This window comes from Citrus clementina, unplaced genomic scaffold (assembly GCF_000493195.1).
Source record: "Citrus clementina cultivar Clemenules unplaced genomic scaffold, Citrus_clementina_v1.0 scaffold_6, whole genome shotgun sequence".
In the NCBI taxonomy this organism is placed as follows: Eukaryota; Viridiplantae; Streptophyta; class Magnoliopsida; order Sapindales; family Rutaceae; genus Citrus; species Citrus x clementina.
Genome location: NW_006262139.1, coordinates 43,923 through 58,629, shown reverse-complemented (window position 1 = coordinate 58,629; position 14,707 = coordinate 43,923). Strand labels below are relative to the sequence as shown.

At 33.5% G+C, this 14,707-nt stretch overlaps 1 protein-coding gene across 1 annotated transcript; it reads left to right on the top strand.

The window, feature by feature from the left end:
* Window positions 1-9,084: 9,084 nt before the first annotated feature.
* LOC18039626 (WAT1-related protein At1g09380) lies at window positions 9,085-12,605 on the top strand. The gene is made up of 7 exons (XM_006428171.2): window positions 9,085-9,266; window positions 10,794-10,856; window positions 11,242-11,358; window positions 11,460-11,709; window positions 11,783-11,941; window positions 12,035-12,186; window positions 12,419-12,605. The coding sequence occupies exons 1-7, from the start codon at window positions 9,085-9,087 to the stop codon at window positions 12,603-12,605; spliced, it is 1,110 nt and encodes a 369-aa protein (XP_006428234.1).
* Window positions 12,606-14,707: the final 2,102 nt, after the last annotated feature.

Here is a 14,707-nt window from a genome sequence, read left to right as displayed (position 1 = left end):
TGATTCTACAATTATCGAGTGCATTTTTGCTTTTGCTGCAATCTGAACACCCATTCTACTGCTTCGGCTTTTGAGTATCTTGCTTCTCCTCTGAAAGGCATAGTTTTGAGAACTGCCATTACTATTTTGCCATTAACTTCTCTGACCACAACTCTCAATCCGACTGTTTGCGATTCTTCATGAATGGTTGCATCAACATTTATCTTATAAGTTCCACTAGGAGGAGGTCCCCACCGTTTTTTAACTTGCTTAGACTTTGACTTAAGGGCAGTGTCACCATCATCTCTCACTCTCTTAAAGGCTCCTACAACAGCTTCTGCTTTGGCTGCAAACACCAAAGAGTTCACCTTTTTGCCTTCAAAAATCTTCTTGTTTCTTGCATTCCAGGCAGCCTATCAATAAGCTATTAATAGCTCAATCTGAGATTTGGAAAGCTTCTTATACAAATCCTGCATCATATTCAAAATATCCTAACTTATGCCGCCATGAAGCTCTATTGTGAAAGAGGCTTGTCTCCAAATCTTTTGGGCATTTTTGCAATGTAACAGTGAGTGAGCTATGGTTTCCACATCCTTATTGCATATTCGGTAGATTGGGGATGGCGGGATCTTTTTTATCCACAGGTTCTCTGCAATGGGGAGAAGATTTCTGACAACTCTCTACATAAAAATTTTAATTTTCTCCTGCAACTTTAGGGTCCATAAGTCCTTTCAACATTTCGAAACATTACCTGAGCAACTTGGAGTGTTAGGATACTTTAATTGAAAGGCAATTTGATAACCACTTTTAATCGACTATTGCCCTTTTTTGTCAAAATGCCACAACACTTCATCATCTTTAGCTTCCCTTGGCAATAAAATTTTAATAATTGCTTTTGCATCCTCTTCCCTGAAATTTTGACAGATCAAGCCTTCCTCTCATTGATTCTCTGAGCCAATCATTTCAGCCACTCTAGCATATTTGTGTAAACTTGATGGGAAGATTGGTTTAAAAGTCACTGGCCTAAGAATCCAGTTGTCTTTAAAAATCTACACTCTATCTCCATTTCCAATTCTCCACCTAATTCCTTTTTGTAGAATCTGTCTCCCGCATAATATGTGTCTTCATATGAAAGAAGGGTTGCAACCAACCTTGGTGTGGAGAAACTCAGATTGCTTATAATATCTTGCTTGCATAACATTGGCTACTAGTGAGTTTGGATACTACAGCAGTCACCATCCTTGCTTAACAACCAGAGCTTAATTAAAGCTGGTGAGGTTTCTAAATCCTAAGCCCCCTCTGCTTTTTGCAAAGCTTAGCTTCTCCCATCTTGCCCAATAGATACCTCTCCTGTCTTCTTTGGAGCCCCACCAAAATTTGGGCACTGCCCTCTGAATATCATCACACAAACCTGCGGGAATCCTAAACACACTAATGGCATAAACTGGGATAGCTTGTGCCACTGCCTTTATGAGCACCTCATTGCCTCTACTAGACTAAAGCCTATGCTGCCACTTCAAAATTTTGTTTACTACTCTAAGCTTCACTTCATGAAAGAAGTCTATTTTTTCCTCCCCACCATAGAAGGAAGACCAAGATACTACTCGTGTCTAGACACCACTTTGAGCTAGAAAATATCTGTAATGGCAGCTACTTGTCTTTCTAGAATCTTGTTGCTAAAGAACATTGAGGACTTGTCATAGATGAAAACTTGTCTTGATGTTGAAACATATCATTCAAAGATGGCTTTACGATGCTTGCAACTTTCAACTGATGCCTTTGCAAAAATCAAATTGTAGTCCGCAAATAATAAGTGAGAAATGATTGCAAAAATCAAATTGTAGTTCGCAAATAATAAGTGAGAAATGATTACTTTTTTGTTGAACTTTAAGCCTTAGATTAACTTTCTTTTTTCTACCTGCAACAACATATTAGAGAAGGCTTTTGCACATATGATGAAAAGATAAGGGGATAAAGCGCAGCCCTGTCGTAGCCCTTTTTGAGGTTGGATTAATCCATTTGTAGTTCCATTAATAAGCACAGAAAAAGATGTAGTAGTGATGTAATTTAGAATTAATTATATCCACCTATCAAAAAATCCTAACCTTTTCATTGTTGCCTTTAAAAATCCCCATTCAACTCTATCATATGCCTTACTTGTATCTAACTTTAAAGATATTTTACCATTTTTCTTGCCTTTACTAAGCCTAATTGTGTGGAGGCATTCATACCCAATTATGATATTGCCTGTGATAAGCCAATTGGGTATGAATGCACTCTAAGTGGGGGCAATGATTTGAGCAAGGATTGACTTTAATCTATTTGCAATTGCCTTAGTGATAATTCAATAAATTACGTTACAAAGGGTGATAAGTCTATAATCTATGACTTTCTTAGGCTTAGCCAGCTTCGGTATTAAGGCAATTTAAGTATGATTCAAAGAGCATATGGTATTGTGGCTGTTGAGAATCTGGAGACATGTTGAAAGCACCCATTCTTTCACTGATTACTAGTGCGTTTGGAAGAAAACAACTGGTAATCCATCTGGTCCAGGTACTTTTGTTGGGCACATATATGTTAAAGCTTCCAAAATATCTTCGGCTGTGAAAGGTTTAGCTAATATATCATTCATCTCCTTTGTCACCTTCAGTATCATTCCTTCAAGGGCAGTATCCATCTGAGCTTGGGTTGGGTTTATAAATGTGAACAACTCTTGAAAATACTCGCAGAACTCCTTTTTAACATCATCTTTCTTTTCAGTCCACTCGCCCCTGGCTATTCACGATACCTCAGATCTTATTCTTCTTTTTCCTGGCTGTTGCTTTGGAGTGGAAGAACTTGGTGTTTTTTCCCCTTCTCTAATCCAATCGGCTCTCGATCGTTGCTTCCAATACATCTCCTCGTCAATGAGTAAATTGTTAAGCTTTTGTTCTATTCTTGTTCTCTCCTCCCCACCTTCATAATGCTTATAATTCTGCTTAATCTCCTTTTGCTACTTCATCAACTTTTCCCTTTCTTTTTGTCTGCCCCCAAAGGCCTCCTTGCTCCAAAGCTTTAAAGCAGCCAATGAGCTCTTGGTTGTTTTATGAAAAATTTGAACCGGATTTCCAACTTTCCACTCTTAGTAACTCGCTCATTCTTGCCTCACTATATCCTTGCATGCATCATAAGCACTCCACATATCTTCATAATGCACTCATGAGAAGGTTTTATTTACATATCTCGGCACTGCACTCTTCTCTTTTACTTTCATAAGGACTGAAGAATGATTCGAGGCCCATGTTATCAAATTATTTACTGCTGAATCATAGAAATTATTCCCTAAATATTTGTTGTAAAAGAACCTATCTAATCTTTCTTCAATGAAGTGCGGTCCAAACTTTCTATTCGACCAGGTAAAAAGGTAACCCGTGTAGCCTGCATCCACCAAATTGCAATCATCTATAGCCTTTCTGAAATATGCCACATACTCACATTTCTATTTTTTCCACTCGATTTTTCCTGAATATATAGGATTTCATTGAAATCGCCAAAGCACAGCTAAGGATAAGAGAACAGCCCAGCCAATCTTCTAAGCAACATCCATGTACACTTTTTTTTCTTCATGTCATAGTGTCCATAGACCCCTTGCACTTCTATTTCTAGCCACTTCCATTTTTAACCATCGTGTCTATATGATGACTACTGTAACACATGATTTCTAATTGCACATCAGCATCCCAAAAAAGAGCTACTCCTCCACTCATTCCATTTCTTCGAATCCCAAAGCCATTTTCAAAATGTAGATTTCTGTATTCTTTTTAAATTTGTCCAGACCTTAACTTTGTCTCACTCAAGAACAAAATTTGGGGCCTGTGCATTTAAAGAATTTTTCTCAATTCTAGGAGCGTCCAAGGATTCGCCAAACCCCGAACGTTCCAACTTAATTCTTTCATGGCTGTTGGCGGGGTTGGTCACCAGCCTCAGCCAATATTTCCTCCTACATTTCCCCTGAGTTCTCCATTATTACCTCTTCTGTTGCTTTTCCGTCCAGCTTAAGCTCGGTTTGAAGGGAGCTAATTTGTGAATGCCAAATCAAACATTTATTGGGCTCATCCCTTTTATTTTCTTTTTCTCTAGGCTCTTATATCTAATTTCACCACCTAACATTTTATTTCCAGTTAGCCCATCACGCTCCCTGTCTTAACTCTCATGGTTTTTGCTTGTAGCTTTCATTTTTTGCCTTTTGTCCTTTTCCTGTTTTGGTTAGTCCTATTATCCATTTCTTTTGCATCAAAATGGCCTGGAAAGATTTCTTGCTTTGGTTGGTTTAGGCCCATTAAACCCACCTTATTCGGTTCCCCTTCATTTTATTTTTCCCTCTCTTTTCCATTTTCAATTCTCGCTTCTATGCCCATGAGTGTCTCTAGACCAACTATATCAATCTTATCCATGTCGCCGGTTGTCTGTTGTTGCAAATCTCCCTCCCTTTGCATTAATGAGATCTCATATACCCCCACCACGTTGCTTAATATTATTGGGCTGATTTCTTCATTTTGCTTAAGTCGGTTCAACTCTGACATGTTTTCTTCATCCGAGTTTTGTTGCAAGTTGTATTGGGTTTGGTGTGTTGTGGTGGAGAAGATTGTGTTGGCCTGATTATGCACTTGATTCCCTTTTTCTCTGTTTTTGGCTTTGTTTTGCCTCGCTCTTTCTGCAAGAGTGATTGCGTTCATCTAGTCACCAAAAGCAAGCTTTTCTTTTGGTTGTCCTTTATACTTCAAGTATTCTCTGTATTGATGCCTAACATCCCACAGTAAAAGCAGAAATTCGGTAATTTTTCATATAAAACTGCTATTGGAATCTTCATTTCTTCTTCTAGTTTGAGAAATATGATTTTCCTTAGCGGGCGAGTAATGTCTATAGAGATTCGAGCTCTAGCAAATGCTGTAATAAATTCTCCATCTTCATCTGTATCCACCTCCTCCACTGTGCCTACTTTCTCCCCCAGCTCTTGAATGGCTTCCTTATGCATGCACATTATAGGCACATTATGGAATTGTACCCATAATGTTGCATGGGTGAACGATTGCTTTTGGATATCTCCTATTCCACTTGGCTCCGACAAAACTATCAGCGCTCTGTCAAAATGCCAAGGGCCTCTCGTTAACACCCTTCTCTTATCTTCTTCTGTATCGAACTTGAATAAGAACACATTGCTTCCCATGCTCTCTATTTTCGCCTCTTTAATGGACCTCCACACTTGTCTTATGGTAGATATCAGACCCTCCAAGTTTACTCCTCTTGTTAGAAGTATTTTACCCACTAAATAATTTGTCGTAATCTTTACTCCTTTAGCCCTCATCTTGTCAATCACTGTTACCGTGTCTTCTTCTTCTTCTTTTAGCATTATAGCTTGACATTTCCAAATAAGTTCTTCCATATTCATGTTGGATTAACCACCTTCCTCAGAAGAAATAACTATCCCACTAACCACACTTAAAAAGAAGACTTGTCTATTTAAGAACTTAGTAATTTAAGTGAACACCCAAGATTTGGGTGACATAAAGAGTCATAAAGACTCATACGCCTTTCATTCATGGCTTCTGTTTCAGAGAAAGAGAGCCCTTTGGAAGAAAGAGATTGAATTTCTTTGAGTTTTGCCAACATTAATCCTCTGATATTCAAGTTAGTTTCTAGTTTTCATCTAAAAAAATAAATAAAACATAGAATAAATAATGGATGTTTGATTTTGTAAAGAGTAGATGAGCGTACTTACTTTTATAGGGATTAGAACCCTAATCATTGTGGAATTTGATTTTCAAATCTCCTAAATCCGGTGGTTAAGATTTAATATTATACTCCCTAACTATTTGGCAAAGAACCTCCTTGTGAATTATCAGCTGTGACTTAGTAGAAAACCTCCACATGGATTTTCTACTCCTGTGAAGGTTTTTTTGCTCATCATGAAGAAAATCTTCAATGGTAAGTCTGGATATTTTTTAATATAAGGAGAGCTCGTTAGGTTTTTAAAATGAGCAAAATACTTGATTGTGGTCCTCGTTTTTATTCTCCAAGCACTAATCTCATAGTTTCTGTTGTTGAGAAAGTTAATGAATCAAGATTGAAAACTACTATATATCATAAATAGGGATGGCAATGGGGAGGGGAGGGGAGGGGACCGATCTCCCCGTACCCATCCCCGATATTTTGCGTATGTCCCCATCCCCTCCCCGTCCCCGTCAGAATTACTTGAGAGAATCCCCATCCCCTCCCCGAATAATAACAGGGGATCCCCGAGGGTCCCCGATCCCCGAATAACTAATACATTTTTTTTTATTTTGAGTTAATCATATTAAAATAAAAAATTCAAATAAAAATAAAGTTCGAAATATATCTTACATTAATATTTATTACAAAAGTCACATACATTAAATTAGTAAGTAACGCAACATGCAAGGGATACAAACTTATTTTACAAACTATCATGAACAAATTAATAGTCTAATACAAAATTGTTACAAATAAAATCGAATTTAGATTCAAAATTAACTTTTTCAATGGTGGCGTGGGCACTTTATAAATGTGAATTATTCCCTTTACAACACAATAGTTAAATCGGAGCAAATTAAAAGTAAATATTAGATTAGATTAGATTAGATATTAAAATTGTGATTCGTTGTGGACAATTATAACATCTAAAATTAAATAAAAAATAGATTTAAGTTTAAAATATTTAAAGAATATCAAAATTAAAAAAAAATGTTTGGCTAATAGAATCTACTCGGTCTTTTTAATGTCCTAAATAAAAATTTAGAACTTTAATTAGCTAATTAGGCCTAAAAGTTTAATAATATAAATATTTTGATATTTTTTATTTTTACCAATATTTATAATTTTATAATTTAAATTTTATAATTTATTTACTAATAATTTTAAAAAATTAAAATTAAATTAAAAATTAAAATGGGGAAATGGGTAGGGGATGGGGATTCCATCTCATCCCCGTCCCCTCCCCGAATAAGAAATTGGGTAAAAAAATTTCCCCGTCCCCTCCCCGAATAAGAAATTGGGTATGAAATTATCCCCATACCCTCCCCGAATGGGGAAAATCCCCGAGGGTACCCGTCCCCGTGGGGATTTTTGCCATCCCTAATCATAAAATGGCCTCGAGATGAGTTTTGCAAATTGATTCGAGGTTGCCAAAACACCCTTTTTTACCTCCCTAACAAACTTTTTTTCAAAAAAAAAAATTTGACTTAGAGTGTTTCCAAGTGGGGTTTAATAGTGGGATAATCATTTATGAAACAATAATAATGCATTTATTAAATAAGAATAATTTAGTGCGTTTTAAGAATATTTTGAGTGTTTTGATTTAGTGTCCTATATTCTACAAACTTTTGCAAATCATTTTATTACTAAATGTTTCATAACTAACAATAATAGTAACATATAATTAATTGAGTTTAATTACATATTTATTTTAAACTTGATAATATTGGGAAGTTCTCTTCATATGAATTCATGAAACAAGATATTCTGTAAATGACACTTGTAAAGCACTTAATTTTTTTTTGTAAGTGGGGAAACAACTTGTGCGATCGGACTGATTAAAAAGAAATTCTAAATTTTAGAAAGCTTTAAATTAAATACTTAATTTGCGCAGTGCAAATGAACATCAATTATCTAAAAATTAGAAAAATCCAAACTAGTGAAGTTTAATAAATCAATCCTATTTCTTTCCCCAAAATTAAAAAAAAAAGGAATAAGAAGAAAATGTAAGCAAAGTGCCACATAAAATAACCCAAATATCTTATTTTTGCAGATAACATTAGTTGAATCCTCAAATACCCAAAAATTAGAAAAATCCAAACTAGTGGAAATAAAAACCTTAGAACATATTGACCAAAAACAATTGCTTTAGGATTTTTTTAAGTGGTATAGCATATATTCAATTATATATATCTATATATATATATATATATATATTGCTTTAAGAAAGTATTTCATGTTTGACCCAAAAAAATTAAAAAAAAATGCCCTCTTCCTCTTTTGAAAAACAAAAAACTTAATTTCGAGTATATATGTGTGTAAAATGTATAGTAATTAGTTAAATGGATAGAATATCCACAGGTATATATAAGGAGCACAAAAAAAAAAAAAAGATAGAATATAAGCGAAACATATCGGCTAAGAATCATGATTCTCCTACCATATATGAACTTTTACCAAAATATAATTGATCATTTGTTGTTAATGAAATATAAAACCAAAAAAAAAAAATGACTGTATATAGGCAAATACAGCCTCTGCCAGTATATTTAAACTACACCATAAGAAATCTATCTGCGTAAAGTCTAACAAATTTATGATTGATTATGAGACAACCATAAACCTCTGAATTTAATTGCAGATCACAGTGATTATTTTTCCTGTGTATTAAAAGTGACTTGCGACAATCACATCCACAGAATTCAGCTGTGTGAGAATTCTATGGGCTCAACACAAATATTTGAGAATTATTAGTAAACATACTTAAATGAATTTTAATCTTCCTATATATATTACAATTACTTTTCTCAATGGCTTGTCCTCAAATCAAAGGTCAAATCAAAGGAGAAAGACAAAAGGGGTAGTAAATTTTTCTGTAATAACTAGTAAAATCTTTTAGCTGAAAATCGTTTCTGGTTTTTTCTGACTTGTAGTAATTAATGCAATTTGGTTGCTTGAAGTATATGTACATAGCCAAAGTTGACAACCCCAAGATAAAACTGAAAGCAAAAAGCTTTTCATTTATTTATTCATTTTTCTTTATGTATTGAAGTGTTCTAGCTATTGGCTTGTTGCCACACCTTTGTCCCATATATGCAAAAAAAGCCCAAGTGTTGAAAGAAATTAAAAATCTTGAACGGTTTCTAACCTTTGCATGAATAAAAAGTAGAGTGTTTGAGATTTACTTTCCCAAATTTTCTGTTGCAAAAGTTCTGACCAACTCTTTATATAGCTCAAGCATCGACATTTTCCTTTTCTCTCTTTAACTTTCCCTCTCTCCAAACACCCTCAAATAGCTAGTGTTGTAGCTAGCTAGGTAGCTGAGAAAAGAGAACAAAAGAGAGAGGGGGAAAAATGAGAATGTTAGATGATTTGATGCCATTTTTGGCCATGGTTACAGTGCAACTTGGCTATGCAGGCATGAATTTTACATCAAAATTGGCCTTGGATTCCGGCATGAAGCCTCTTGTTCTTGTTGCTTATCGGCAAATGTTTGCAACCTTGGCCACCATCCCCTTTGCTTATTTCATTGAATGGTATTTTTTTTTCTTTCTAAAAGAAATTAGACAATACTTTTCTCATCCTTTTCTTTGCTTATGCATTATTATTGTTTTTAATGTTATTTTGGGCAGGTTTTCAATATTTTTCCCCTTCTTGTTTGCTAATTAGACTTCACTAAATGGAGTAAATTAATTTTCAAATTAATTAGTACAAGTTTATATTATTTCTTCAAATTTCTTTACAGTGAATGCATGCATGGAGATGGGTTTCAAATCTGTTGCATAAAATGTACAACTCCCCCAAAACAAGGAAAAAAAAAGGGTTAATGAAGAATCTTGTTACTGTTTGGTTCCTGAGAAAGCATAAGAAAATGTCATATTACAGAATTCTGCATTTTTCAGTAAATTAGATCCATTATTAACAAATCAATAGCTTGACAGTTCCCGCATAATTTGAGCAACAAAATCGAGGTTTATATATTTACTTTTTTATTTTTCCTTTTTTATCACTAATAATTTTGTATTACTCTATTCCCTCTCTCATGTTTTCATTATGGTCTTAATTTTCTTGCTTTTCGGAGAAAATGTGGAGTTGCATTTTGAATCACCTAAATTAAAATTTCTTTTGAACTATTTGAAATTTGGTTTCATTAATGGTCATTGAATTTGAAAATAATAAAAAATACATATTTGTAATAAATAGAGAGGTTCATGCATGGCTGACAAGTCATTTGTCTTTGTAATTTTGAGCCAGCTAGCATACGAAAAACAGATGGCATTGAATTTGCAAGAATGCAATTCACAATTTGACTTTACAAATGGCAACTGCATGCTTGCCATTTCATGCATATTTGTTTGTCATTATAAGCGCCAGCTTTAGTGCCTTATTGTCAAAGATTCAAAAGCTAGTTGTTATTAGTGCTTTGCGATACTTACATGCATAAATAAACATTAATTGCTGCTTACCAAAAAAGATTAAAAAAAAGAGAAATTAATGAATTTATCTACTACTAATACTTGCTTTTGATGTTTAATTTGGGTTTAATTATTTTTTCTTAATTCAAACAAACTGTTATTTTGAAATTTGTCATTTTGAGTATGAATGAGAAATAGTGTATGACTATCGTACAAATGTTATATATGTTATAATGATCACAAAGTTTCTCATGAGCTTTTTGCTACACTTTCTCAGTTTCATATATGTTAAAAACCTCGAGTTAAATCATACATCTGTGAATTAGTGAAAATTTTGAGTAGTGTAATACAAATTGGCGATTGATAACCAAAAAATCAATAACCGTTGTAACCATAATCATTCTCAGACGCAAGTGCCGTCATTTTTTAAAATACGGAGATTTGCATTAAAGGAGGACTTTGCACAACCATTACAAGTAGTTTTATCCAAAAAATCGATGCTCATTAGTTTCTTATTTGTAAGAATACACACCTTATTAGCCAATGCGAGAATTGTTGTATTAGTGACTGATGTGGCCTTTACAATACACTTTCTTTAATTTTTAAACATAAAAGCTTGACTCAATTAATTTTATATATTTTTTGTAGGAAAACAAGACCCAAGATCACATGGCCGATTCTTTTCCAGATTTTCTTATGTTCTGTTACTGGGTAAGTGTTCTGTTCTCAAACTTATACATAAAAATTATGATGTGCGTGTGTATATATATAGAGAGAGTGATTCGTGAAACTTTGAACATTTTAAACATCTTTTCTACTAATATATCATAATTTGTACATATCGTATAACAATTTTGATATTTTGTTACTTATGACTTATAGAAGATTCCTAACTATCGTTTTAAATTCTTAACCGTTACTAAGGTATTTTTTTTTCTTATGATTATTGTACTATAGTAGCTATTTGAGGTGATAAGGCTCTTTATGTTCTCTGAGATAATTTTCCAACTCATTTTTATGAATACAAATTAATTCCCTCTATTTAACGAGTACAAAATTGTTTCCCAAGTAACTAACCTTGAGTTCAATCCTGAAGAGCGACCGGAAACCAGGTGCTTTACTTTGTTGGGCTAGAAAATTCTACTCCAACAATCGGATGTGCATTGACAAACATACTACCGGCAATCACTTTTGTCCTTGCAGTCATTTTCAGGTAATGAATTAGTCGCGTCATGTGCCCCATTTATTCATTAAATATTGCAAATCTTAGGTAACTTGATCTGTAAGTCATTTGAATTTTTGTATGTTTGCTAGGCAAGAATATGTGGCAATCAAGACCAAACCAGGACAGGCCAAGGTATTCGGAACAATAATATGTGTTGGAGGAGCCATGGTACTGTCATTTTATCATGGGAAAACATTTGGAATACCGAATTCTAGCATTCACTGGAAGTACGCCGAGAAAATGAGTGAAGAAAATTCTGGGAATAAATCAAACTTGATTCTGGGTTCCATTGCAATCATAGCTAGTTCCATTTCTTGGGCAGCGTGGGTCATAATCCAAGTTAGTACTCTTTATTTTGAAATCTATGCATTCATTTGTCTGTTCTGTATTTAAAGTGTTCGATAAATTTCAGACAAAATTGAGCAAGAAGTTTCCAGCTCCCTACACCTGTACCACACTGATGTGTCTCATCAGCAGCATTATGTGCAGTGTGATTGGTCTGATAGTTGAACGCAAGCGGGCTGCATGGAAATTGAATGCCACCATCCGGCTTGTATCAGCTCTTTACTCGGTATATACTTCACATTAATATAGTACTTGTTTTGCAAGGCCCCACTGATCCCAGTGATTTATTCTATAAGCACCCATCTATTTGTAATCTCAGGGAATTGTGTGTTCTGCACTTGCTTTTTGCCTCATCGTATGGAGTATTCAACGCAAAGGTCCTCTTTATGTCTCCGTGTTCAGCCCCTTGCTACTCGTGATTGTAGCAATTGTTAGTTGGGCTCTGTTTCAAGAGAAATTGTTCATTGGAACGTAAGTATGGGAATGGTTTTAACTCATTATTTCTATATTTACTGTGATGTTATTTAGTTGCTTATAGCTTGTTATGACTTGTATGATTAATTAAGATGTTTTAGGCTCGAGGAACTCTTTTCTGCTATGCTCAATTAACGCTTTGCTGGATTTCTTGCATATGAAGTAAACTTTAGCTGAAGAATGGATCTATTTCAGCTTATGCTTATTAGTGGTTATGTGATTGATACAGGGCTATAGGGTCAGTTTTGATTGTTACTGGGCTCTATGCCGTGCTGTGGGGAAAGGACAAGGAGCTGAAACCAGATAATGTCATTGTGGAACCAGAACTAACAAAGGATGCTGAAAGCGGGGACATAGGACAGCAACAGCTGTTTTGTACTCGTTCAAATGGCAACATTCATCACGTCGAAGGTTAGAAATCGAAGACTACAAGCACGACGAAGAAGATGATCGACCGCATTTCATTGTGTTAACTAGTATTTCGAGTGCTCCAAAGAGAAGCTGTTGTGCATCATTTGTCCATGAAGCGTTGAGAAGCCTAAAGGGAGATGCATATTTTCAGTTTCCTTTGGATTTGCTTGGAGAGTGTCAATAAAGAAGTTATATATAATGTATGTCATAAAACATGTCCTTTTCTCCTGTACTTTTTTTTTTTTATTTGTCCCCAAATACGTTAAGTGCTTTTTGAGTTTTCATAAGTGCTTCCCTCTTAATTAAGCTCAAAATTTATTTATACGGAAGCTTTTCAAACTGAATTGCATGACGGAAAAGAGAAGCAATTAATTTCAATCAAATTATTTTTCGGTCTTCACCTAATTTCGGGTACGCACTTAGTCACATATTAGATCTATGTCTCGCATGAAGGCCTACTTAATATGACCCATCACAATTGATTTTTTCACGTTAAAAATAAGAGGTCAAGTTTTCGACGTTTAATTTGGAATGAGATGAAGTAGGGTGTTTGATAATTAAAAGAAATGCCTAATATGAATTCACCATGATTGGGTTTAAGAGAAAAGAACAGCCCTCAGTGATTTGCCGAAATAGTCACATAAGCCTCTTTACTTTCAGAAATTATCAAACCGGCTTTTGTTTTTTCTAAAAAATAAACCTCTAAGGTATATGTGTTCCAAAAAAAGATTAATATGAATATTTATAAAAACAAAGATGTCTCTATAAATATTTCACCAAGAAGCAGAGCCCGCTTTAGAGTTTTTGGGGCTTTAGGCAAATTTTATTTAGGAGGTCTCTTTTTATTCTACAACTTCAATATTGAAAGAAATATAAAATATGTCAAAATTCATTCCATATTTAGTTCTTAAATTTGAACAATAATTAAAATCTTAATTTTTTTTTAAAAACCTACAAAAAATAAACAAATAAATAAAAAAATACTAATTTAAAATAGAATATTTAGATTGTAGCACATAGAAAGTTGAGAATATGAATTGATGATCAGATAATGGATATGAACTTTATATTTCAAGAAACTACTTTTTTCATTTTTAAATGAACCAATTAATATAATAATTTTCTTTATAGATAAGACATCAAGAAATTGTTTCATCTATTGATTTATGAGATGATAAGGTTTTTAATAGAAATTAAAAGAAATATTAAAAGTCAAAGATTCGAACATTAAATAATTAAGTTTTTTTAGAAAATTGAAAAGGTAAAGAATTTAACTTTTTTTTTTCTTGGAAAGACTAATAATGAATGAATTAATGGTTAGACAATATTATTAATTATATCTCTTAATACTAAGGTTAACAAATAAAGATAGGCTTTCCTACGATACATAATTTTTTTTTAAAAATTATTAATTAAAGAATTATTAAGAAAATACTCAAGATGAGGCCTTCCCAAAATATGAGGCCTTAGACCACCTTATTTTCCTTTTATTTAGAGCCAACACTAGTAAGAAGTTGTTTATTAAACTCTGGACGTTTGATATTTTATTCATTTTAATTTGTTTTTAAATTTATTTATTTTTTATAACTTACGTCTAATTTTCAGACATTTGCATCGAAATAGAAAAAATTAAACTTTTGTAACTTTTGTCTCAATTGAAAAATATTTACATGAGGAGTAAATATTATATTAAAAAAAGTCTTTATAAAACAAAGCTTTTTTTTTTTTTGATTTGAAAGAACATAAATGTCAAATAACCCTATTTGATTATTTTTTATTTGTAGAAACAAACAACATGATACTTCATTCAGACATTTAAAAAAAATAAAAAAATAAATTCATTATTTAGATATTCATATTCTTACCATTTAGAGTTTAGAAAAATTAAAATTGATTCGGATTCAGACAAAAAAAAAAGGTTACGTGCCTGTTATTTTTCCGGTTAGTAATGAAATAATAACAAATAAAGAAGAATATCATTAACAGAAGGACGAACGATGATCCTCCTTCAACTGCATTAATCTTCCCATGCACCTTCCCACACCAAACACAATTTTCTAACGATCGTAAACGCCCATCACCAGAAACAAACTAAACGCCGTCAATC

Bases quoted from the DNA above. Each gene is read 5' to 3' on its own strand.
- LOC18039626 (XM_006428171.2), top strand. From the start codon at position 9,085: ATGAGAATGTTAGATGATTTGATGCCATTTTTGGCCATGGTTACAGTG. The intron at 9,267-10,793 runs GTATTTTTTTTT...TATTTTTTGTAG, and splicing joins TTTGCTTATTTCATTGAATG to GAAAACAAGACCCAAGATCA. The intron at 10,857-11,241 runs GTAAGTGTTCTG...TCAATCCTGAAG, and splicing joins TTCTTATGTTCTGTTACTGG to AGCGACCGGAAACCAGGTGC.